This window comes from Lepidothrix coronata, unplaced genomic scaffold (genome assembly GCF_001604755.1).
Source record: "Lepidothrix coronata isolate B3197 unplaced genomic scaffold, Lepidothrix_coronata-1.0 Scaffold44, whole genome shotgun sequence".
In the NCBI taxonomy this organism is placed as follows: Eukaryota; Metazoa; Chordata; class Aves; order Passeriformes; family Pipridae; genus Lepidothrix; species Lepidothrix coronata.
In genome coordinates this window covers 4,351,026-4,375,800 of record NW_016690224.1, presented here as the reverse complement: position 1 = coordinate 4,375,800, position 24,775 = coordinate 4,351,026, and the positions used below count along the sequence as shown (strand labels likewise).

The 24,775-nt window shown below is 45.5% G+C and overlaps 2 protein-coding genes and 1 long non-coding RNA gene across 3 annotated transcripts; 2 read left to right on the top strand and 1 right to left on the bottom strand.

Annotated features, from left to right (window-relative positions):
* Nucleotides 1-746: 746 nt before the first annotated feature.
* Nucleotides 747-9,276, bottom strand: GUCD1 (guanylyl cyclase domain containing 1). The gene is made up of 6 exons (XM_017814155.1): nucleotides 9,200-9,276; nucleotides 7,481-7,565; nucleotides 5,873-6,038; nucleotides 5,062-5,153; nucleotides 3,958-4,199; nucleotides 747-3,490 (listed from the first exon to the last, which is right to left on the bottom strand). The coding sequence occupies exons 1-6, from the start codon at nucleotides 9,234-9,236 to the stop codon at nucleotides 3,399-3,401; spliced, it is 714 nt and encodes a 237-aa protein (XP_017669644.1). The 5' UTR covers nucleotides 9,237-9,276; the 3' UTR covers nucleotides 747-3,398.
* On the top strand, nucleotides 2,574-13,124 carry LOC108496950. Its single transcript, XR_001874653.1, has 3 exons — nucleotides 2,574-2,583; nucleotides 4,556-4,562; nucleotides 12,463-13,124. It is a non-coding gene; the product is annotated as an uncharacterized LOC108496950 (long non-coding RNA).
* SNRPD3 (small nuclear ribonucleoprotein D3 polypeptide) lies at nucleotides 9,607-12,130 on the top strand. Its single transcript, XM_017814156.1, has 4 exons — nucleotides 9,607-9,624; nucleotides 10,221-10,370; nucleotides 10,918-11,110; nucleotides 11,970-12,130. Exons 2-4 carry the CDS (start codon nucleotides 10,245-10,247, stop codon nucleotides 12,029-12,031), a joined length of 381 nt encoding a protein of 126 aa, XP_017669645.1. The 5' UTR covers nucleotides 9,607-9,624; nucleotides 10,221-10,244; the 3' UTR covers nucleotides 12,032-12,130.
* Nucleotides 13,125-24,775: the final 11,651 nt, after the last annotated feature.

The following is a 24,775-nucleotide window of genomic DNA, read 5'->3' as shown; positions in this document are numbered from 1 at the left end:
CAAATGTGTACTTTAGGGAGAAAGGAGGCATAAACTGTTTTCATCTGAGGTTTATTTTTTTTTCTCCCCTAACTACAAACTATTTGATGCAGTTCTGTCAGAGCTGAGTAATGTCCCAGACTTGTCCTAGTTGTTTGAAGATCTGTGGGTGCTGTAAAGCAAAACCCCGTGGGTTCTGTTTCCCTTTACACCATGACCACAGCTGGACTGGTGTCTTTGATGGGCTCCTTCGAGGTGCAGAAGTCATTCTGAGACGGGTGCTTTCAGTATTTTCCAAAGCTGTGACATGCTGGGAGGCAGAAATAGAGACCCTGGCTGGGGCAGTTGCATAGTTTTCCCTGTGAACAGAAAGCCATGGAGCTGCTATTGAGGATCGGGATGAGTAAGGAAAACTCCTTCCCTGGGGCTGCACTCCAGCAGGATGCTCAGTGGTTGTGGAGTACACAGAACAGCTGTGGAATACAGGAGGTAATAACAGTACATTTGCTATTCTCAATATATGTGTTCTGAAATTTTGCTTTGTATGATTCAGGTGATGCAGCAGGTGCTCAGGCAATGCAGACTGAATACAGTTCACAGCCCTGCAACTATGAATTTATAGCTGTAATAAATATTTGAACTCTTATTTTTGTTTATTTTAGGAGTTTCAGCTGTCCCATTTCTAGTTAAATTCATAACACATCCTCTAAAGATTTTCCAACATTTTTCCTGGTAAGTTGGTTAATAAAGGCACTTGCTACATTATGTTACAGGGTTATCTGTGAGTTTAAACCTTTATTGAGAATGGCTTAATTACAAATAAAAATATATTTATGTATAAAATCCCTGCATGTAAAATCCCCTTCCTTTGCTATTGACATCCTGACAGAAACAAAGCAACAGAACATTTTCAGAATGGGTGTTTTGATAGACAATCTTGTAATGGGAAACCAAGTTGCAGAAAATGCAGATGTTTTGAATGTTTGTGCAGTGAGCTGCTTTTTCCTCTGAATTTGTGTCATGTAAATAGTCTTTTCACTTGGCTTTTGCTTCTTCCTCGTGTTTTCACCTCTCATAGCTGTCTTCCATTTGGCAGCTGTGTGAGATCCTGTTGCAAGAGTGGAGCTCTCCTTTTTTCTGCACTAGCTTAGGCAGCTTTGTTTGTCTTTCACTTTTGTTGAAGCATTTAAACCCTGGGTGCCAAACACCAGTCAATACTGCTACACCTGTCTGTGCACTTCAGAACACTCAGCTTGCCCTTAGTTCATGTTTTATCTATAAGCTCAAGAGTCACTTTTGTTAACTGAACCAGTAAGATGCTAAATGTGAATTACAAGCCTTTTGTAACAATTGTTTTTATTTAACTAACCAAGCCTGCTCTAAGATAAATCCCGTGGCAGTTTGATGGTATTGAATGAACTATCTACCTGAAAATGCATGGGTTAAGGAAGTACTCTTAACAGCCTGTGGTTTACATACCTGTTAATTATTAACAGAGCTAATACAATCTCTCCAAATCAAACATCATGATTTTGGACCTGGACATAAAAATTCCCAGATCAGGAGCCTTCTGGTGACCTACTTTGGGGGAGTTGAAAGGCATTACCTGCAGTAGGTTTTGTACCTTTTTCCTGGAGGGATTCTGCTGGTGGTACCAATGTACTGGTTCTATGCAAGTCACATCCTGCCTTTTACTTGTTTTGCAAGGATCAGGGCCAGAATATATTTCAGCTTCACCAGTGATAAGCAAAATGCGACACACTGAAAATTTGTCACATACTTTTCGTTTGGAACTTTTTAAAGGCTTCCACATTTTAGATGTCTGTTACTATTTTCAGCCTTTGTACAAAGGAGCACTCTTGACTCTTATTTAAAGTGTACTTAGTGAACACTTAATAGATACTTTTCAGTGAGTCAACAGCTGATAAAATGTTTATCTTAGAAAGTTTTTTACCATGCTGAAAGTAGATTCCTATTTATTATATCCACCACTAAATAATAATATCCTTTTGCTGTTATCCCACGCAGTTCCAGAACTTGAACAGTTCTTTTCCTAAAACCATGCCAAAGGTGTGGGATCTCTGCCTTAAGTGCAAACTAAAATTTTCCTAGTTTTACATCAGCTTATTTTCCTACCCACTTCCACATAGGCAGGACTGAAGGTGAGACTTGCAGGAAACGGTGATGCATGAAGCTAAAATAGGTGGCTATTTCTTACACTTCAGAGTGCTCCTCAGCAAAGTAATATACTAATTTCACTTAATGTCTGAATATAGTAACTCCAGCTTAATCCAAATACAGTTGTAGTATAAGAGCCAGAAAAATCTGAGTTCCTGCCTCTTACTTGTACCAGAGATGTTCGTATTTCCTCTTTTCTTAATTGATTTTTAGCTCGTCTTAGAAGGTCACTGAACTAATACCAATAGCAAAATTTGGCTCTATGGTTCAACATTTTAGTTACAATGCAGTAGATGCTGTCAGATATTTACACTTTACACACCAAATATATACTATTAGCATGGATGATCATTTTCTGTATTTGCTTAATAAGTTTAGAATGGATTCTGCAGAAACCGGCACATGTGCGTGGTGTAACATTCAGAGGTTTTTTTGCAGAGAGCACTAAAGACTTTGAGGTGGAAATAAAGTGTCTTCACTTAAATTCTGGGAGCTCTAAGCAGTCACCAAGAGGATTTAGCCAAAAGAGAGTGAGTTTGTAGTGCAAGGGGACAATGCCACTAACTACAACTCAGAATTTAACGCAGTTGCAAAATGCCAAATCTGTATATAAGGTGAATTTGGTACATGGGAAGTTTCCTTGAGTAAATGTTTTTCATTCATACAATGCAGACAATACCGATGAGCTAGAAAGGCATTTTTTTGTTATTTAAAGGTGGTTTAAGTTAATATTTTTCCTTCTGTAATACCCTGCTGAACTTCAGATCCCTAGATTTAGGATGAAGATCAGCTCGTGATGCTTCCACAGAGAGAAACAGGTATTTTCTACTTTTTTCTTCATTTACCTAAACCTATGCATGTCTTACCAAGTGTTAAAGTTCATAAATTTGGTGCTTTTTTCTTATGTGTTTAATTTGAAAATAAGCTGAAAGTGAACAGGCTCTGAGCCTGTATTTTAGAACTGCTGTGAAATGTGCAATGTTGAAAATTACGAAACAAAAAAAAGAAACCAAACAAAAAAAACAGAGACGTACATTGCAAAATCAGATACATCAACAGGGAAAAAAAAAAAAAAAGGTGAAGACAGCATTGCAATAGAGTCCTGTCAATGTCCATAAAGCCTCCCTTGTTTGAGGTCCCACTGCAGTTCAGGAGCGAGGTCTGTGCAGGGGAGTCCTGAGACGAGCAGCCAGCTGCCATGCAGGCTGGGCAGGAAGGAGCAGGAGTATCCACTGTGGGTGTCAGCTGTCTGTGTAGATGAACAGAATATCTTCATCAGTGCCATAACTTGTCCTGGCTTCCTCGAAGTTAGTGATGCTGGTGCAGCATGTTCCTGTTAAGGAGGAAAAAAGCGTTATGAAAAGTTCAGAAGGATTTGCTCTTATACTGAGCCTGATGGCCTCCACAAACAAAACAACTGGTATACAGACTAGACCTGGCAGCTTAGGTTACAGTTTTACCCAGGGAGATCTTTTAACTCAAAGTGCTCACTGAAGTAATGCTGTAAATAGGTACTAAACTGGCCATTTTATTGTATTCTGCACAAGGACAGTTCAGCTTCTCTCACTGACCCATCTGAGAGCCAAACAAGCCATTTGCTAAAATGTGTATCTGAATGGCCTGAGTAAATCACAGCACAAAGTGCAGCACTGATGTAATTAATGTGGCAAAACCCCTTCTGGCAGACTGGGCAGTGATGCTTGAAATGCACTGTGAGGGGAGGTCCAGCTGTGGCTCTCTGTTACTGACTTGTTAGTAATGCGCTGGCTGAGAATCCACCCAAAAGAACAGGCTACTCACGGTCAGCATAGGCAGGGTTGTTGTAGTAAATACTCCCTGAGGCTTTGTTGTAGCCACATAACACAATGAAATGGCCCTGGTAGTCGGGGCTCCTGCAGAAGCACTTCTGTCCGATGGGGAGGAAGCAGCAATATTTGACAGGACTTGAGCAAAGATCACACAGCAGCAGGACTGCGTTCACTAGGACGATGGCTACGTGACCCTGGGACAGGTGGGTTTGGATGTCTTGAATAGTTACTGTGCTGCAGAAAAAGAACCAGACATGCTACGTGACAAGTTTAGGAAAGAGGCTGGTGTACAAGGAAGTGTGTGATGGTGGGCAGTACTTGGGACACGCAGCTGGCACAGTTATTGCTGTATCACAGGTACAGCTTTTTGCTATTAAACCCTGCAGGCTTTGCTGTGGACAAAGCTTGACAAGACCTGTGGCATTCAAATGCTATTGTGGCTGCCATGTATCCTCTCTTCTTTGCTTACTCCTCATCAGTTATCCCACTTCAACACCAGAGATCCAAATCCAGCTTCACTATAAAAAGGGACAAAGCTGTTTGATGCTTAGTGATTTCCCAGCAGAATTTCACCATTGATTGTGAAACAGTTCTGCAGTTTTTCCATTTCTCCCGGGTTTGCAGTTCTTTAATTGATGTTCCTTATTTCATGGTCCCCTTGGCAAAAGCTTGTATGCTAGTTTGTACTTTGCAAGTCTGTCTAGGAACAGAGATCTATAATGTTTGCATAGCTCTGGGAACAGTGGGTTCTGTGCCCACATAGCACTCTCTGTAATTCCAACAATGGCCAATTAGAGTGCTGTAGGCACTCCCTACTGGCTAATTGTAATGGATAATCAAATTCAAAACATAAAGAGTAAACTCCTGTCAGCATTTTCAAATCCCTTCTTCTGTGTCATGACTGTTTTTTCTCAAACTTCATTATTAGCTCTTGATGTCCATGGGGGTTTTTTTTGACCTAGATGTAGTAGAAAGACTCTTAGTTCACAAAAAAGCGTTCAGTGAGTGTCTTTCAGCAGTTTAGCTTGTTGCCTCCAAGAAAAGCTCGGGGCCCACAGAATGTCCAGGGAGAAAGGAAGGAAAAGAGTAAGCTTACCACTTCTCCACCAGCACCTTGCAGTCTTTGGCCTGTGCAAAGAGCTGATTCACTCGATTCTCCTCTGTGTCAAAGTGCTTCCTGTAAAATGACTGTGGAGATAATAGAAGTTCTGAACTGGAATGATTTTTACCTTGGGTAATCCACAACTTACAGCCTCTGGCTAGCAAGGGCCTGCCTAAGTTGGATATCTGGCTATGGGATAAAAGATCTCTCCCTTAGTTCCCTGGTAACAGGACAAGGATTTCTGCTCTGAATTACAAGTTTAAATTTGCTCCTGGTCAGTTATTGTTGCAGTTTCCATCCAGTGGCTACTCAGCTGCCTACATGAGACAAGCCTGTCTATTTTCCCTGGGGAAAACTGGGCAGGAGCTGCTGCAGGCCTTCCTTGGCCCCTTGTTGGCAGCCCTGCAGAGGCCAAGCTCCCAATGGACAGGAGGCTGAGTTCCCCTCTCACCTCTAGAGGTGGATCTTGCAGGTCAGGGCTGAGGCACAGTGGGGAGAGTGTGGAAGGTAACACTGCTGCTGCCCAGGCTATACCTGTTCTGTAAATAAATACAGGGCTTCAGCCTCCAAGGCTGTCAAATAGGCTGGAACCTTTCATGAACACTACCTGAAAACTTTTTAAAAACTCATATGATGGAATCAAAGATGTTGAATATGTGAGGTCACACTGCCTTTGGAATGGATTTGTGCCAGTTCTGGCCTGATTAACTGTGGTTGACTGTCAGTAACACAGCAGAGCTTTCACAGCGTGACACTCAAGGCTTTGAAAGCTGCCTGCCCTCCCCCAGCAGATGAGAATACTGACCTGATTTTTGTAGCCCTTGTCCACTCCAAGTGTCTGGGTGCAAAATTTATGCTTAACACCAAAGTGCCGCATTAGGTAGGCCAGGTCAATAGTCCAGATACTCTTTGTTAACTGGAGTTCCTGGATGGCTTTCTGAAACTCGTCATTGTCCAAGTGATTCAGGTACCTATGGCATTAAGAAAGGCAGGGGAAAGGAAGCACAGATCTTAGGAGGAACAAAGTAGGTGGTGTAGCCCAAGCCTCCACAACACAGCACATACAAACTGAAACAATGGGCTTGGCTAAGAAATAACCAAAATAAAAAAACAATCCACAAAGGAGCCAGAAATTTAAGGGAAGGGAGTAGGGAACATTCAACTGGATTTATTGCTGACTTTAAAATTGGAAATGTGTGGGTACCTTGACTGTTTTGTAGTACTAGAAGTGTACAGGTGCTGTACCAGAGACAAGCTGGTATAGAACTCTGTCCTGAAGGGTTTACAGTCTGAATGTACAAGTGTAGTATTAGAGCCAACACAGAAAGAAGTGTTAAAAGACTAAAACTTCCTTCACGCAATACATGGATTTCAAAAGGAGGAACCATAAAGGAATTCAGTAAATATTCAAAGGAAGCTTGTCTTAGGCATTGATGACACAAAAGGCAAGAAAGGGGAGATGAAGTCAGGAGGAAGCTTGGGACGGGTTGCAAAGGGGTCAGGAGAGGCAGTTACAGAGTTCTGAAAGTAAGAAAACAAATGGAAGTAAATGGAAATAAAAAAAAAGGACTGGAATTGAGAATGCAGGGCAAACAAGGTCAGATCAGCAGGGTGAGAAGATTAATCTTGGAAGCTGAGTTTTGGGCAGACTGGAGTGGCAGAGAGGTAAAGGGAATAGAGGTTACAGTAGTCAAGATGGGAAATTACCAGCACACGGACTAACGTCTTGGCAGAAGGGATGGAGAGAAATGAAAATCTTCTGCTTCATATCTACTAAGTGGACATCTAAATAGGTATTTCTCCTGCACCTAAGCTCATGTTCCTCTGTGGAAGGAAAGAGGAGTTCAGCAGGACAGCTACTAGTTCAAAAAAAGTAAAACCAAAACTAAACAAAAAAAGAACCACCAAAGGGCAACACAGTTTTGAAGCTGAAACTACTCCTGGAACAGACACACTCATCCCACAGCTCAGCAGGACAGAGGTAGTACAGGTACAGTACACTCATAAACTGGGATGCACCTGCCCATCACGTGAAAACACAGAAAGGAATCAGGTGAATCACTGTGCTAAGGATCAGTTCTGAATCACAACGGGAAAGAGGGAACACCTTCTATGAGCTTATGCATGCCAGCCTGCAAAGTTCATAGAGCTGATCAGGTATTCTGCATCTGTCAAAGCAGGCAATTATTCAAAAGAGTCCAAAGTTCACTTCAGTCTGTATTTTCCCTTGCTCCTGCTGGAAAGCTGTGCCAGGCCCAAGCAGCAGTCACTCTCCAAGGGCACCTCAGAAACTCTTGCTCTCCTCAGACTAAGTTAAACTCAGAGCTGTTCAACACACCTCTTCTCCCTGGATGTTGCTTCCTGATACCCCTCCCCACGGAATGGGATTTCCCTCACTGAGAGAGCCACTTACTGAAGCACCATCCTGGAGCAGGCCAGCCCACAGTCCCAGTGGTACAGCTGCTGAATCACTGGCACTTTCAGCTGGATGCAGTCAACTGTGTGAGTAAAACACGAAGGATGTCAATCCATACAGGAATGTGTTTCCATACCATTAAAAGTCAGCTTCTCCTCAGCACTGTAGTCATGGAAACTTAGAAATATGTTTTTACTTTATCTGATGGGCAGGTAGGTTTTTTTTATTTCCTGGGGGAAAGTACATTTAGTATTTCTGTACAGTTAAGCATTTAATCTCGTACTCCTTTATTGCTCCATACCTGGATCACTCTGCATTTCCACCCCCTTTTCCTCTGGAAGTTTCATTTTACTCTTTTTGGTGGGACAATGTACCTGTGAGCCCTCAACTATGAAGCATAACAGTAGGTAAGGCACAGGTATTCATCCTTTCTTTTGTGTCTGAATGTATTTCTGTGCCACAAGAGAGGAGTTAAACCAAACTGTGAGAAAACAGACATAACCAACAGCTCTGGGCATGGATCTCTTGCAAGCCCCACATTCTACATGTCTTTTTCCTTGGGGCTGTAATTCACAATTTTAAAAAAACTCACAGAGCTCACAAGTGGCACCAGTTGTCCTTTTGTATTAACTGCCTCAAAAATTCAGTGGAGAGGGAAAAAGAATAATCTCTACCAAAAAGTCTCAGAATACAAGTAACTCCATCCCTCTGCCTCAGTTTTTATTTTTATGGAGCTGGCAAGGTGGTAGTTTCAGTTTCAGGAACACCCTCACCACTGGAAGGATTGTGAAGAGCTGTGCCTGTCACTGCTACTTCAGTGTCGACCAAGGTGAGTTAATCATAAGTATACAATCCTAAAGATCTTTCATCCAGAAAGACCTTTGAGAAGTTTTTCTAACACAAGGACACATACAGTTTATGATGGGAGTAAAAATGCATTAGACATCATGGTCCAGTTTTGATGTAATTTTATTTATAAAACTTTTTAGATAATGTTATCTGTAATCTGATATTAAACAAAGCTATAACCCACTGCAGGGATGAGCCAATGCAGAGATTCTGGACTATTTCCAAATATTTTTTCCTAGCTCTGCCCCTATTTAATCATGACTTTGAAGATGGGCACACCCATCGGTATATTCATTTTTTTAAATTAATGTAGCTTGAAGTGCTCCTAAGTATCCTGACAAAAAAAAAAAAAAAAAAGGAAACCCAATTCCCAGATTCTACTCAAACAAGACCTGTTAAATATTTTGTCACCCTTTTTTCTTGGCGTGTTATGAACTTGTCCCCTTTTTGTTAACACCCAGGGCCTCTGTCAAGTCTCCAAATTAACCACGAGGTACGTGTTTTCTACGCGAAGGCTTCACGGAGCAACAACTACTTTTCCTGGCCGTCCCGCTTCCAGTCACCTGTTCCCAACACACCCCGAGCTGTCCAGCGGTGGCTGTCCCGGGATCAGGTACGAGCCGTGGCTGCGAATCGCGCCGCGAACCCCCCTGCGCTTTGCCCGCGCCCCGGCGCAACCCCCGTACCCGCGGAGCGGGTAATTCCACATCGCGGGTAATTCCACATCGCGGCTGCCGAAGCGGGCAGGGCGGAGCTGGGGCCGGCAGGAGCCGCCGCGTCCCCTGCCCGGGTCCCCTCCTCGGCCCGTTCCGCGGGCGCTCCGGACCGCGCTGTCCCCCCCGCCGGCCCGAGCAGGGCCGCACTGACCTGGCGGCGGCCCCCCGGCCTCCCGGGGGCTCTTCATGGCGGCGGCACCCGCCGCCCGCTCAGTGCCGGCCCCGCCGAGCCGGCGGCGCGGCCCCGGGGCCCGGCGCTGGCTCCTCCCGGAGGCGGGGGCTGCGGGGGGCCGGGCCCCGGGGCGGCTGCCCCGCGCCGTGGCGGCGGAGAGGCGGAGGGCGGCGGTGAGGGGGTGCGCGGGCGGGCAGGGGCATGACACGGCGGGCGGGGGGCGCGCAGCCCCTCCCCGGGCACGGGCACCGCGGGGCGGCCCCGAGCGGGAGAGGACGGGACGGGGCCGGACGGGACGGGGCCGCCCCCAGCGCCGCGTTCCGGTTCCGGCGCGCGGAGCAGGGCGGGAGGCAGCGGAGGCCATTAGGGGAGAGCGCGGGCGGCGTGGAGCGGAGCGGCGGGCGGTAAGTGCGGGGAGGGCGGTGGGGCGGCCCCGGGCGGCGCCCCCGGCGTGTCCCCGGGGCCTCCTCGCTCCCGGGGCGCTGTGGGGATGCGCCCGAGCGGCACCGCGTCCCCTGCGGCCCGCGGGGCCTGAGGGGGCCGGGCCGGGCCGGGCCGGGGCGGCGGTGTGTTTGTGTGTGGGTAGGTGGGTGAGTGGCTGGGCTAGGCTGGGCTCCCTCACGGCCCGGCTCGGTGCTCGGGCGATGCGGTCCCGGGGGGTCTCGCAGCCCCTCAGTCTGGTTGTGTCGTTATGGGATGCACCTGAGGCTGTTCCCGTTGAGGTGCACCTGGCGATACCAGTGGTTTGTTGTCTGATACTTAAAAGTGATTTTCCTAGGTCAGAAGAGACCTGGGAAAGATGGGCTTCTGGTATTTAAAGTCTTTCCTTCCGTGGGCACCTCCCTGGAGGAGTTTTACGGATGCATAGTCAAAGCATACGGTGTGTTTGGACAAGTGAGGAAATCGGTGCTGTACACTGGGGAAGATCCTGGGTTGTGTAGGTGAAGCCTTGTCTACGACTTTCTTTGTCATAACGGCTTTTGTTTTCTTCTTGTGTCAGGAGTAGAGCCACAGCACTGCAGCCATGTCGATTGGGGTGCCAATCAAGGTCCTGCATGAGGCCGAGGGCCACATCGTCACCTGTGAGACCAACACAGGAGAAGTTTACCGAGGCAAACTTATTGAAGCTGAGGACAACATGAATTGTCAGGTATACAGGTCCCACGAGGATGGATGGAGGGAAGGCTGGCTGATCTGGGCCTGGGAAGGCTGATAGCCTGATTAAAAGGCTGTTGCTTTTAGAAAACTGTACTGCTGTTTCTTAACCATAGTGAAATGGATTCAGCATTATGGTGCTCCAAAGAGGCCAGAGTTTATTCTTTCCAGTTCTAGAGTCAGCTTGGGTGTTCCTGTCAATCAAGGATTTAAGATTCTATTCTGAGGACAATATTTTTCTGAGTTCTTTATTAAAAGCCACTGAGCATAAGAATAAATAAACCTTGATTTAAGAAACTGAAGCTTATTTACTGAATGTTACCAAGTCACTGCTGAAATCAGAATGCTTTTTTAATAGTTAGGACTAGAGCACCTTTATTAAACCTGATTGAATATGAGAAAACAAAAGCAACAAAGCTGATAAAACTGATTTGTAAAATGGGGAGAAAGTCTTGGGCAGCAGGCCTGGAGTTTGAATGGCCGTGGATGCCTCGTGTCACAGGTGAGGCCTGTGTGAGCACTGACTGGTTTTTACCTTCCAGATGTCCAACATAACAGTGACATACAGAGATGGCAGAGTGGCACAGCTCGAACAGGTGTACATCAGAGGTAGCAAGATACGGTTTCTCATCTTACCAGACATGTTGAAAAATGCTCCTATGCTGAAGAGCATGAAGAACAAAAACCAGGGTTCTGGAGCTGGGCGAGGAAAAGCAGCTATTCTCAAAGCTCAAGGTGCGTACAGTTTGTTCTTGGTCCCTCCCCCGTTCTTCCTTGGAACTGGAAAACTCATCTCTACCACTGAGAAGATGTAGGCTGTAAGAAAAGGAAAAATTACTGATTCATACAGGTTTTTTGTGTGCTTCGTCTTATGGTGGGAATCAAGACAAATTGTCCAATTACCTGAATGTGTTATATTGATGCCACAATAATTCAGAGGTATTGAGTGGTCTTGTCAAACAGAGGCTTTCTGTTAAACTTAGTTTTCTGTTTTCCAGCAGTTGTGGCCACAAGCTGTTTAGAATACTTATGGAAGGATTCGGGTTTTCTTGTTAAGCTTTTGTAGGAAAACAATTTCAGTTATAAAGATGGTACTTAAACTGCTGAGAAGCTGTAATTATTAGCCTTTCTGTAGCTCACCCTCATTTGTACCTTTCTCAAGGGAACAATCCAGTTATAACAAGACTGAGTAACAATCATGTGCCACAAAGTCTCTGGTTAAAATTAGCAAATGCAGTAAGGTTACGTGGGGGGTAACATCTGCTGAAACATACTGAGTTCTGTTGCAAAACCTTGGAAGAGTGTGGAGTTTTAAATCTCTTGGGCTACACAAATTTGTGTATCAGCTTAGAAGGAACACGAGATGTATGAGTATTCACTGCAGCTCTTCCAAAGAGCCAGAGTGGGACCATTAGTTCTGGTTCTTCTCACAGAAAGCTTCTTGCTGTCACATCGCTTTCTGAGCGTCATAGGGCAGCCTGTTTTCCTTCCTTCTGAGCAAGAGACTTTGTTGTTTAGGTTTTGCTTGTCAGTTGTTGAGATAAATATGCAGGTATGTCAAATTCATGTCATCTCTGATGTTTTATTTCTTCAGTGGCTGCAAGAGGAAGAGGCCGTGGGATGGGCCGTGGCAACATCTTCCAGAAGCGAAGATAATTTTGGTCTTGACAGACATGCTTTTTTTTATTAGGGGTGTTAACTTGACTGTGCGTGCATTGGTTTCAGTTTTTGTTTAATAAATGTTTCTGACAAAAACTTGTCTGCTCTTACGTTACAGGGCAATTCTTGGGCAAACACACTGTAGGTTCATTTCAAACTTAAGCCAGCTTTGCCTGGAGAATAGTGAACTTTAGGTTTGACCACTTTGTGTGATGCATTGATTTTTAAAGATAACTATTTTTCCTTTTTCTTGTTTAATCCTGTTGTCATTTATTCTCAAAAGAATTAGAAGGCATTCTTAATGAAGTCATACACTTTGAAGTCTTACTAGCAGCTGCATTTATGGAAAATAGAGCAAAATAGAGGCAGCTTCCTGAGAAGCAAAGCACTGTATTCTTTTGCTTTATATGGACCTACAATGGATAGAGGTCCATTCAGATCTGTATATTGAGCTTGTATTCTTGCATTTCTTAGTTTTGTCTTTGGATACGGGGAGAATTTTTCATTAGGAACACAATTTTGATAGCCTGAGTCTATCCTTGCAGTGAAAAAAATCTAACTCTCTCAGCAGTTTTTCCCTCTGTCTGGGAAGACAGAATATAAAATGGGCATTTTCCAGGATAAATTTGAAATGTTTTGTAAATTTGAAAGGTAGTGCAGGTGTATGGGGAAAGTCTTACAAATGATTATCCATTAAACACAACTCCATAAAAATGTTTACGTTTTGAACAAAACTCATCATCGCCTTCAGCTCTTGGTCTTAACATCTCCACACAGTCATGTAGATAATCAGCTGATCTGCAGGAAGCCAAGTGTAGTTCTAACTTAATTTTATTCTGCTGAAAGTGTAGTGTGGTTGTTCTTACTGACTTAAATGGTTGAAATGTTTAAATGTAACACTTCTGTATCTAATCACATACTTGCATACAATCAGCTATGAGTCTGTACACACAGGAAAGAGCTAGTCATGCTTTTCTGCTCTGATGCTGTGAAGGCTCTCCCTTGTGTGCAGAGAGGAAAGTTGAACTAATGTATTGTTTTTTTGAATTGTGTGTAAATAAAGCTGTATTTGGTCTCAAACCACTAGGAAGAACCCTGCTACTTGTTCTTCTGGGTAGTAGTGATCCTAAATATTTGCATTGGAAACCTCCTTAGCACGTGTTGAAGCTTAAATTAAAAAAGCATTGTATTGTCATCTTATGCCTCATGGGAATGTGTCCAAAAGACAAGACAGTTTTCACAAAGCCCTGCTTCAAAACGTGGCGTGTGAGTCACGTTTGTGTAGCAGTAATGCTTTCCTGAAGATGGTATTTCCAACTTAAAATGAGCAATTTGAGGCTTTAGTAATGATACTAAAGCCTTCCTTGTGGAACTGTGTCATTCTTCAAATCAGCTGTCACTCAGAAGAGGATCATGAGCAATAGGTACCTGTTGATCAGGTCATTTCACTCTGTGTGAGACTGCCCTGGTCTGTGTGCAAACTACAACCTTTCTAATCACTGGTAGTAATAACTTAATTCTGTTGGCAGTTCTTTAACAGCTAGTGATTCTAGCTCTTACTGTAAAGAGAAGATACTGTCACAGGATTTCTTCCCCATGCCCAGGTAGACAATTCTTGGTGTTGCAAGACTTTTGAGATAGACCATCTTAACATGAAGCTTGAGTCTGCTTTGAGTCTCTGTACTAGATGCCCCCTAAGACTGACATTTTTTAACATACAGAGGAGAAAAGAATTCCATTCTGTAGCTGCACCATGAGTTTCATGGTAAGAATTGGACTGTCTGTGGTATCCCAGGCTAATGCCTGGGATTTCTGTAAATGGTTTGGTAAGAACAGGTATTTCTGCTGACATCCCTGCCTTTGTTGCTGTATGGTGGTATACAAGAGCAGCAGTATAGCTGTTTGAAATAGATGTCTTTCATTTGCAGTCTTTTAACTGGGTTTTGCTGCTTTTAATAACCAGGCTTATGATTGCATTGTAATTTTGTACAGTGGAGTTACACTGTGTTAGCAGGCAGACATGGACTGATATGAGACTAGTTTACTTTCTGTGTAACTTGAATTGTGTCTGCTGCAAGGTTTGATAGGATGCTGCTTCAGCAGCTAGAGCTGACTTGGAAAGCAAGCACCCAATAGAAACCTGAGCTTGGTTAGTACAGTTAATTGTCCTAAATATAAACTGGTATAGGATGGAGAGTGTGCCTGTTGAGGGCTGTCAAGCTGTTCTGCTGAAAGGGTGTTGTCCTGGCCACGGCTGATGTACAGTGAGGGACAAAGGAAGTTACCTTTACCTTGTTCAGTAACAGGAGACACATGACACTACTTGCAGTTTGAGCAGAGGAATCCCTTTGCCAGAACTCCTTTGGGTCTGGCTTCTGTTGGGTCTCCCTGTAACCTCTCAAGGAGACTTAACAGGGAGAATTGCAGCATCTTTTCATGCTGGGACTATTGGGTACTTCCCAGCCCTCAGAGCTCTGCTTCCTTTTTCTGTAAAGCCTCCAAAAAGAACTGTTAATATGTGGAAAAGGAAGTAAGCCATAGATGGGGGGACTTGACTAAAAGTATTTTTTGGAAAAAATTCAGCATTTTGGCAAGGCTTCAAATCTGGCCCATTGGCTTTGTGTCTCACTGTTTCCTCCTGACTGTTAAATAGCCTGTAGTCTGTCCTGAAGGATAGGTGGAAGCTTTTGCAGAGGGCAGGGGAAAATGTTTTGGCTGCAGGCAGCTACTGGAATGACAAAAGGCTTGGAAACACCCAGGGGAACCCTAAAGAGAATAATAGTTAAATGCTATTTGAGCAAATTAAAGCTGCCTGGCAGTAGCAGGTTTGTTGGGGACTGTTTCCACTAATGATGACTGGCTCACCTGTTTTAAAGTCCCTCTTTATCCTTCCTGTGCAATGCCAAGGTGCCATTCTCTCCTCTCTGGAACAGTAGGTGTGGCTTTTAGCAGCTCTGAGGGCAGGGGACAGCCACAAATTTCGGAGAGCAACTGTTTCAGAGAGTAACAGAGATGCTGCTATATCACCCTCTGTATTTGTGACTGTCCACTGAACACACAGCAAGGAAACTTTATTTAAAACTTTCTTCCCAACCAGAAGAGTTTTTCTGAAAACTTTTTTTGCCTTAGCTTTTAAGCTTTATTTAAAACATGTAGCATCTCTAATCCATATCAGCTTTGAAGAAAATACTGGATTTTGCATAATCAAAAGGCTTTGCACTATGACTTCAGGTTGAGGCTGAGTCTAGGACAAACTGTTCAGAAAGATACTGTGAATTTAGTGTTAGAATTTTTTAAATTTCACACTGGTAGGAATTTAAGTCCCAGCCAAGACAAACGTATCACAATTTCTGGCTAGACTAACTGGAACTGTAGTTTGTTACAGGCTTCTTTGAAGATCCTTCCTGCGATGTGTGTGTTACACTTAAGAGTGTGATAAATCAAAATTTCCTTCTGACAAACGAGGTCTCACCCACTAGATGGCTCTGTCGGGAAGAGAATGAAGCTCGAGAAACCAGAACCCTCTGGAGGAAAAAATGCAAGAAATGTGGTCCCTGCTATAAAAACCGTAAACTCGGTGCTATTACAAACTCTAGCATGAAAGTACTCCGCTTATTTTCTTTCTTCTTCAGTATTCCCAGAGTGCTGGCTTTGTGCACAGCTGGGTTATTCCAGCTGTTGATGCTGTTTGTTTCCTTGGTACTCGGATAATTGGGTATGTGCACTTAGGCAGATTGTGTAGATTCCTCACTTCAGTAACTTAAGCAATCTGTTCTCTGGGGCAGTGGATACCAGGGAGAGATGCAGCTGTCTGTTTTTAACATCTGCACTTGTTTGCCACCCTTTTTTTTTGGTCACAGATTGCAGCATTTCTTTTCATTCTTTGCCATTGCCTTTGTGTGTGGGCTTGTAAATCTCTTCCTGTTCAGTGGGTCCAGGGCTCTCTGTAGCTTCCTGTTTTTAACAGAGAGAGAGAGACAAGTACTGGCCTAGAGCTTTGTCATGAACTTGCCCCTTCGATAACATCAGTGTAGATGCCTTTGAAGGACTCATGTGGCACAGACAACCTCCACTGCAGCCATGCAAAATGGTGTGTGGAGAAGTGCAGGTAGTTTCGTCCAGTCTTCCAGAGTCAAAACCAAACTTGTGTTCTGGTTCAAAACCAGGGAATAAAAGCAGAGAAGAGGTAAATGGTTAGAGAAGGTATCACCTGAAAAAATTGCTTTGCACAGAACTGTAGGACCTTTCCTCACTGATCAGGTGCTTTCATCCCCTACATGAGCAGTGCTTCTCTCCAGGTGTTTCTAACTTATATTTGATCCTAACCTGTACTTTTCTTTAGTTCATTTTTCAGTGCCCTTCAGAAAACCTCTGCCTCTTCTGGAAGGGCAGAATGGAGTAGGAAATGTGAGTTTTTAGTACTACTTGTCAGCATAACTGTCCAGTCTGTATCTCTTTGCCACTTGAGCTTCACAGTGAGTTTTCTTGTAAAATAGAGGTGTCCTATTTCCTCTTGCCAGTACAAGGTGAGCAAGGATGGAAGGCTGACATCCCAGTGGCGCAATGATTTGGTAAGGAAGCAGTGGGTGGAATTCTGAGGCCAATGAGAAAGTGTCAATGATTTAGTTGTTTATTTCTCAGCTGAGGGTCAAAATGGAGGAAAGGTTCTTTGATGTTGCCATCCTGACAAAGGCACTTTCCAGATCAAGCTGCATTTTAACTGCTTTGGATGTCCTGTTGTTGCCTGGACCTGTAATAATAGTTCTTGATAGGGTCAGGAGTACTTTGAAGGTGATGAATAAGGAAGTGCCACCCTGCCCTGCTCATGCTAACTGTTCCTCAAAGAATAGGGTGTGGGATTATTTAACTCATTGTGGAAGCTGACATTAGTGTGCAGTATGAGTAGTAGGTTTGGAGTGGTTTTTATGCCACTTAATTCAGACATTTAATGAGAAAAGTATTTTGGGTTTGTGTGTGAGTTGTTTGTTCCTAGTAGACAGGCTATTATTCCTGGCACAGGACCAGTCATTGCATAAGCAAGTATTGTGCAGCCTTCTGCTGCTCAGCAGAGACTATCAGAGTCTATGAAAAGTGGAGATTTTCCAGCATCATTAATTCAGGGGAGAATGCTGAAGCCCTGGCAAAGAAACAGATTGTATCCAGAAGATGTGTAGTTATGCTGGGAGAAATGAAAAGAATCACAGAAAAACACTATTATTGTTCTTTTGTTTGGTGAACTGCTTGCAGTGAACATTTAATTTGTTCTTCATTTTCCCTTGCCTAGGGACTCAAAATCTGCTGTGTGTGGTTGGGGGTTTGCCCTAAATCCAGCTCAGTGGAGATGGTACATCTACTCCAGAGCAAACCACTGCCTGTGAGGCAAAACTCCTTGCATTTTGTCCCCCAGTGCCTAAAATGTTAACAGGGAGTGAGTGGGACAGAGCACTCAGCAGGTTTATCAACAGCACTGGCCTGTGATGCAAAGGGAAGGCAATGGGAATGCCTGGATTTGCAGGGACGTGGTGTGTTATGTGGGACTGTCCCTTCACTGTGTTCGTGGCTCCATGATGGAAAGAGCCCGACTGTCACTTGTGTTTTTCTTTGCAAAACCGTTCCAGGGTATAAAGACATTGTCACCTTGCATTTCATAAAGGGGGATGGAGTCTGAGCCAAGGAGAGACTCAGAGCAGGATTTGAAGACAGGCTTGGGCCCACAGCTCCTGCTGAAACGAATGAGTTAGGCACCTCAGTATTTTCCAATATACTTATCCTTAATGACTGTCCTAACGGTGTCCCTGGAGCTCAGAGACAAAGTCTCCTGAGGCCCAGTGAGTGCTCTAAGTGCTGGATCATCCCAGAAGTGATGGTCTCTGAGCATTGTCTCCTGCATCAGTCTCCTGTTGAGCACTAACCTACTTCATGGTGGTGTATTAGAGTGGATAGTTCTTTGGATATTCAGGCTGCTTTGCTCCAAGTCCCTCAGTGGCATCCACAAAAGTGCAGTTTTGTGTTTTCTATTACATCTATTTTGTACCACCTTTTCTGATTTCTCTGTTCTCCTCCAACAAACATCAATCAGTCCAGTAAGGACTGCTAAATCTGTGCTACTTTGATTTGTTTTCATCCTCCTTCCTTAATTCCTCCTGTAATTTCATCCTTACCTTCTGGAAAATAAGTGAATTTTAACTGTAAGTTTACAGGAGCTGCAGGTGAGATCCTGCAGTGGAATCCTGTGCTTCTGGCAAACATATTTTCTTGCTATAGGTAAAAGTGAAAACTGGCTTTATGGAGAAGTGCTTTCGGGGAAAGACACGAGACTGCAAGTCTGGAGAAGAGATGCAGTCTCTGCCTCTCTTCTGGAGGTTTACAGGTGAGCTGCTTGACAGGATAATCGTTCTACTTTCCTTGTAAGGACATGAGGGAGATAAATTACTGATCAAATTATCTTGGTTGCTTTGCATATCGCTCTGCCCAGATGTAACTGAAGGTGATGATTAGAGGATTAGGCTTATTTATAATCCCCCTTTCAGGAGGTTTGGTTCTGTTTTCAGGGTAGAGTTCTCTCCATCCTACTTGGCAGAAGAGAACAGACCTCTGCAACACAAATGTGCATTGGCTTTGTATTCCAGTTTCAAATGTGTTGAGTGCAATTCACATCTATAAACAACAATATATTTGTTGCCTATAAGTAGGAGCTGTCCAGGCTAAATGCTAAAAAACATTTGGGCTTTTTAGGAAGCTGGCAGTCCCCCCCATTAGAGGCACCAGTCAGGCCGTAACTGTTATGAGCCCACAGCCTGGGAGAGGTTTTGGAACACTGCAGCTGAAGACCCTCAGCAAACATGCTGTGAAGCTGAGAATGCGGTAATGCCTTGATCCATGTGGTGGCACTTTGGGTTGCTTTAGTCTCCCAAAATCTCAAGTAAACTGTAGGGTGAATAAGGGTTTTTTCCCTGAAAAATATCCAACTGAGAAGCAGAACTGGAGTGTGGAGACTTTTCTATAACAAAAAGGTGTTGCTGTTTGTTGCTTCACAATTGAATGAGCTCCTTTCTGCGTGAGTCTCATGTCTCTGAAACAGCTCAACAGCAAGCCTTTTTTTGCAAAGCTCAGCCATAAGTCAGTGTTGTTCCTCTTTGAAGAACACTATATCAAAGTGTACATCAGATGCATCCTTGGAACCAGACAGGAGTGTCATTTGCCTGCAGTCATTTTCACCTCTCGCTTTAGAGGGCAGTTTGGATACAGGAGCGGGGAGTGCTGTGGTTTGGGAAAAGGAGTGACTGCACATAGAGAAAATGTTGCTTCTTCCTTTGCTTTTGATATTTGTTAGGATCTGCTGTCTTTGTTTTGTCTTTTTGCTACAAACGTGGTTTTTTTTCCCCAGTTAATGATCCAAATTTGACATGGAGAAAAGCAGATGAAGCTCTAGGGAACTCATTAGGGGTTTTTCATGTCAGAATTTGACTCCGAATACATGAAGTCTAATCCTAAACCTAGGCAGAGATTTATACCATGGGACATGCTGAAGCCTCTGGCTAGAGGCTATTGAGAGAGTCCGTGTAACAGCCCTCACGTCACCTCTGCTGCCTCATTTGAGCCTTGCTTTTACTGTGTATTTCAAAACCCTCCTTTTGGAACACAGTCCTATCCTTAGGCTGACACTAATGCTATGGGACACACTGATTCCCCAGCCTAGGGGTTACACTGGGGATGATCCTAGCAGCAGCTTTAGCTCTCCTTAGTTTCAGCACCCTGATCCCAAGTCCTGCTTTACCTCTTGGCTCTCTGTCTCTGAATCCCAACGCCAGTGATGGCTCCCACCATTTTACTTTGTGAAGGTCTCCCCAAACAGATGCAGGGCACCCACCTCACTGCTCTCACTCCCCTCCTCAACAAGGCAGGGAGGGAAACTAAGATTAAAATCCCAGTGAGCCCAGATAAAGACAGGGAGATCACTTAGCAATTACTGTACTGGACAAAACAGACCTACTGAGGGAGAATTAATTTATTGCTAGTTAAAATAGGTTCAGCTAGTGAGAAACAAAGACATACTAAGACACCTTCCCACCTCCTCCTTCTCCCAGGCTCAGTTTCACTCCTTCATCCCCAACTCCTCTGCCTCCCCTCCCCATGGCACTGGGAAGTGGGATTGTGGTCAGTCCATGGCAGGTTGTCTCTGCTGCTCCTTCCTCCTCACACCGTTCCCCTGCTCCACATGGTCACCCCATGGGCTGCAGGGGACTCTGCTCTGGTGCCTGCAGCACATCTTCCTCCTCTTCCTCCTCCTCCTTCTCCTCCTCCTCCCCTGGCCTTGGTGTTGTGGAGCTGCTTCTCACACTTTTCCCCCTCACTGCTCTGTGGTGTTTTGCCCTGTCCTAGGTATGTTTTCCCAACGGTGCCAGCAGCCTGGGAGCTGTGCTCAGCAGTGCCTGCAGCGGGGCCCTTGTGGGACCTGCTGCAGGAGTTCTCCCTCCCCTCATGGCAGCCCTGCAGCCCCTGGGCATGGGCTCCCAAGGTGTGAGCTGGGCACCTCAGAAAGGAGTTCTGGAGGTGCATCCTGCCTTCCTGCTGGTGGGAGCCCAGCGGACACTCAGCTCCAGAGCATCTGGCCAAGGATGGCGAAATGGCTTCTGTCCTGAGGTTGGTGGGCAGGGATTGCATTTGTCTGGCTTGGCCTAATGTCTGCTTAGTGAGGGGCAGCAGGAAGGGCAGGTAGGGGCCAGACATTGCCTTCCCCTGCTTTAAAGAGGGTTCTTTCCGTGTTACCATAAGGGACTGACTCTCTTTGAAGTCTTCCAAAACCAGCCAAAATCAGGAAAAAGTTAGTGAGTGCCACCAGTTCAGATGCAATTGTGGGAGCTAAACAATATTGATCAGGGACAGCAACAGCACAGGCATTAGTGATGCAAAACCCAAAATGGCCAATGGGTCCTGCTGTCCTCGTGCTGTGTTAGCAGGAGGTTTGGGGGCTGCCAGTGACACTCTAAAACACTCCAATTCAGACTGGAGCTGAGGGATGGGCTAGTCCAAGCTGAGATCCAGGCAAGGGGACCTGGAGACACTTTGGGCTCTTTTCTCTGACTATCTTGTTACATGTCAAAGTCGTTCTTTTGGTGCCCTTCATTTCGCTCTCTTTCACTTGCAGTTTCTGAAAAACACAAATCCCAAAGAACTGTTGCTAGAATGAGCAGTTTGGTTCTGACTTACTCAGTTTTTCAGTTGCAGCAGAGTTCAGACAAAGGTGCACACGTCAAACTGTTGGCTCTGCAAACCAAAAGATTTCAGGGGATCAAGAGCAAAGCTCCCCTCAGAAGTCTGACATGAAGACCCAAAGGCAGCTGCTGCTGCTGTTTGGGAAAGGACCTTTTTCTCCCTTTTCTGTGCCACATTTGTGCTGGTTGAAACCCCATGTGCTTCAGGGGAGTTACACAGATTGAATAAGGCCCATGTAGTTTTTGATAGCTTTCCAAATGCCTCCAATCATTGTATCCAACATGGGGCAGATTGAAACAAAAATGGACTGGGAGCAATAGCCCTCCCAGAAGCAGAGGAACTGGCCGGTCAGTAAGCGGGGAAGTCTCTCTCCTCCACCCTTGTGACACACCCTGCACCAAGCAGAATGACCCTGATGCTGTAGAAGGAAATTTCAATGTTTTTGTGGTTCCCTTGCTTTTGAGGCCAGTTTGGAGGCAGCAGGGGGAGTGCCCAGCTTTGGGAAAAGGAGAATGCGTGTGGAAGAAAAGCTGACTTTCCTCTGAGCTCTTCTGCTGCTGAGGAAGAGTTCCTGTGTGGTTATTGTGTTTTGCGGCTATTCTGGTTTTGGATCAGCATCACTGAACTGGAATACTCTCAAATTTGAGAGGAACAGAAGGGGTTCACAATCGAGTACTTGGTGTCTCAAAGCAGAATCAAGATGCGGTCATGGCTTCCCAGAGCACTGGCCTCAGCTAAGAGTGTTCCGGCCTATTCTGTTCTGTGCACTACCTCTTGGCAGCCTTAAGCCAGCTACTGTATCTATTTTGAGAGCACTCAAATGCCAGTAAACTGCAAAACAGATTCTCTTGTCCATGGATAATGGTCCCCAACTGTGCAGCGCTGGGGTAACTGGGCTTCCTGCCAGCTGCCCTGGAAGGCTCCTACCCCTGCTGCACTGTCAGGGTGCTGTAGTGGTAAGAGTTTGTACCGAGACATCATTGCCTCTTCTGGGCTGTGAAACATCATCTGGTGTGGGACAGATGATCTCTAAAGGCAATGTTTAATCCTCTCTTGTTTGTTTTCTTAAGATGAAACAATTTATATTTTTGACATCTTTGTCAGCAGCTGTCCACTAAGGAGCCTGTCAGCCTGCCCCAAACAGTGCAAACTCCTTTATCTTCCAAGTGCCTGTGATGAATTATAAGTTGATAAAAGAGCCTTGGCAGTGCAGAAGAGAAGGGCCTTGACAGGTTTTGAAGTATGTGAAATAAAAAATAGATCAGACAAGCCTGTGCTTCCAGCTGCTTTTTGCATCCTTACCTCAACAAAATGATTACTAGTTATTCAGACTGGAATGAGGGAAGCTTGTGGCAGCCTCAGTGCTCGGCATATTCCCATCTGGAGCATGCCAGGAGGCTTACCTGGGGTTTGTGGTCAGAGGCTGAGGTAAAATACAGGATGGAGGAGTGAGGAAGGTGTTGTCCAGTTAGGTAGGGAGGGAACAAGTGCTTTTCTGTTGGAGTAACTGGAGGTGTCTGTGCTGTTCCTTCTTCCCTCTGCTCTCTGGCAACAACGGCCTCATTAGCTGTGTGTGCAGCCCCTGTGGCTGGGCTTTGCAGGCTGGTTCTGCTGGAGGTCTCTGCCTGCTTGAGCCCACACAGCCCCAGCTGACAGTGCTCACCAGCAGCTTCAAGGGACATGCTTTGTACCTGGTGACCTCTCCTTCCAGCAGACTGCTTTTGGAAGGTGTGCTTAAATGTCTCACCTGGAGAGCTATTGTGAGACTGGTCCCCTGGTGGGAGGTCAGGTAGGGAAGGGACTGTGAAATTACCTGTGCAGCTGCAGCTTCCTCCCTACTGCGTGACACAGGTCCCATCACAGGCTGAGCATCTGCATCCTGCATGGAGAGGGAGGCTGGGAAAAATGAAAATGATGGAGAGAGCCTGATATGTGAGTCTTGATACTGAGGGGTGTGTGTGGCTTTAAGCAGCTGAGGTTACAACCCTACACCAGCAAGCACGTACTGAGGAGAGTATTCAGCAGGGCAGGGATCCATCTCCTGTTACATAGCAGGAGACATGGGCTCACTGCAGGGCAGGCGTCCCCTGGTTCAGGAGCATAACTAAGCTGGTCCCTCTGGGTATCAGTGGGGAGACTTGAATTAGCAGCTCATCCCTTTAATCCCCTTTGAGAGCCCTGAGCTTTCTCATTCAATGCAAGGAAAGGCTCATTTGGGTTGTACCATCCTCTCTGGTTTGTGAACTCAGCTTTTATGCAAATGGTGGATTTGGAGCCTCCAGGCCTGTTTCTTGAGCATACACCTCATCTGTGGGGGACACCAGGGCACTTCCTAGCTCTGGAGCTGGATGCACACCGGTGCTCCCCGAGCCCTTCACCTGTCAGTGGGGTCAGGAGCTGGCAGGGAACAGGGTGTGCTGGGATGGTTCCTCCACAGCTGAGTTACAGCCCATCGGAGTTCATCCAAGAAGCAGTGGCAGTCTCTTAGGCCAGGACCTCATGATTTGCATTTGCATGTACTTATTCACAACCAGCTCCCCATGGGGAGGTTTCTATGGCAAAGGAACCAAAAGCATATGGAGGAATAAACACAGATCCCACAGCTGCTCAGCTGAACCAGGCTGTTTCAAGCCATGCTTTATCTCCAGCTCCTGGAGTTGCCAGCGATTAGCATAGAATTCCCCTGCAAGGGGCTGGATGTCTCATCCTCATCCTGCTGGGTAGCACAGCTCAGACCAAAAGCAGGGCTGGAAAGAGGCTGCACAGATCCTCCCTGGGGCTCGGCCAGGAGCTCTGCAGGGAGGAGATGTGTCAGGGGTGCGCTGCACACTGGGGGTCTTGCCTCATTTTGCAGGGGTGCCACTGTTTTGGAGAAGCTGTGAAGATGCCTTGATGCAGAGCTCTAGGGACACACTGCTCAGAGCCAAAGACCAAATGCTTAGTGCCCCTTTTCTTTCTTTCTAGGTATGCACTGGCTCACCAGGCAGCTCCAAGGCTTCATTTAAATCCTTTGTGCCCGACTTTTCTTCTTGGCACAGAGCAGAGTGCTGCTATGGTTAGACTGTAAGAGTTTAAGCAGATCTTGCTGACATTTGAAATGCTTTTCATTTTTGCTGAAAGGTATTTTGGAAGGAAAAGAAGAAAAAATTAATACCATCTCTTCCACAGCAGGGGAGGAAACTGAGGGCTGAGCCTAGGGCCTGATGATAAATGGAGTTACATCCAGCTAGGGCCAGTCACTACTGGTGTTCCCCAGGGCTCAATACTGGGGCCAGTCCTGTTCAATGTCTTTATTGATTATCTGGATGAGGGGATCGAGGGCACCCCCAGGAATTTCACAGATGACATTAAGTTGGGTGGAAATGTTGATCTGCTGGAGGAAAGGAAGGCTCAGTAGAGGGATCTGGACCAGCCCCTTGCAGCACGAAGGGTGGCAGCCTACCACAAATGAACACCCATATTTCTCTTTCCTTAGAGGAATGAACAACTCTCACCAACATGAATGGTACCTGATCCTCTCCCACA

Bases quoted from the DNA above. Each gene is read 5' to 3' on its own strand.
- GUCD1 (XM_017814155.1), bottom strand. From the start codon at position 9,236: ATGAAGAGCCCCCGGGAGGCCGGGGGGCCGCCGCCAG. The intron at 5,154-5,872 runs GTCAGTATTCTC...TTATCTCCACAG, and splicing joins ACAAGGGCTACAAAAATCAG to TCATTTTACAGGAAGCACTT. The intron at 4,200-5,061 runs GTAAGCTTACTC...CTTTTTCTGCAG, and splicing joins AAGGTGCTGGTGGAGAAGTG to CACAGTAACTATTCAAGACA.
- SNRPD3 (XM_017814156.1), top strand. From the start codon at position 10,245: ATGTCGATTGGGGTGCCAATCAAGGTCCTGCATGAGGCCGAGGGCCAC. The intron at 10,371-10,917 runs GTATACAGGTCC...TTTACCTTCCAG, and splicing joins AGGACAACATGAATTGTCAG to ATGTCCAACATAACAGTGAC. The intron at 11,111-11,969 runs GTGCGTACAGTT...TTATTTCTTCAG, and splicing joins AGCTATTCTCAAAGCTCAAG to TGGCTGCAAGAGGAAGAGGC.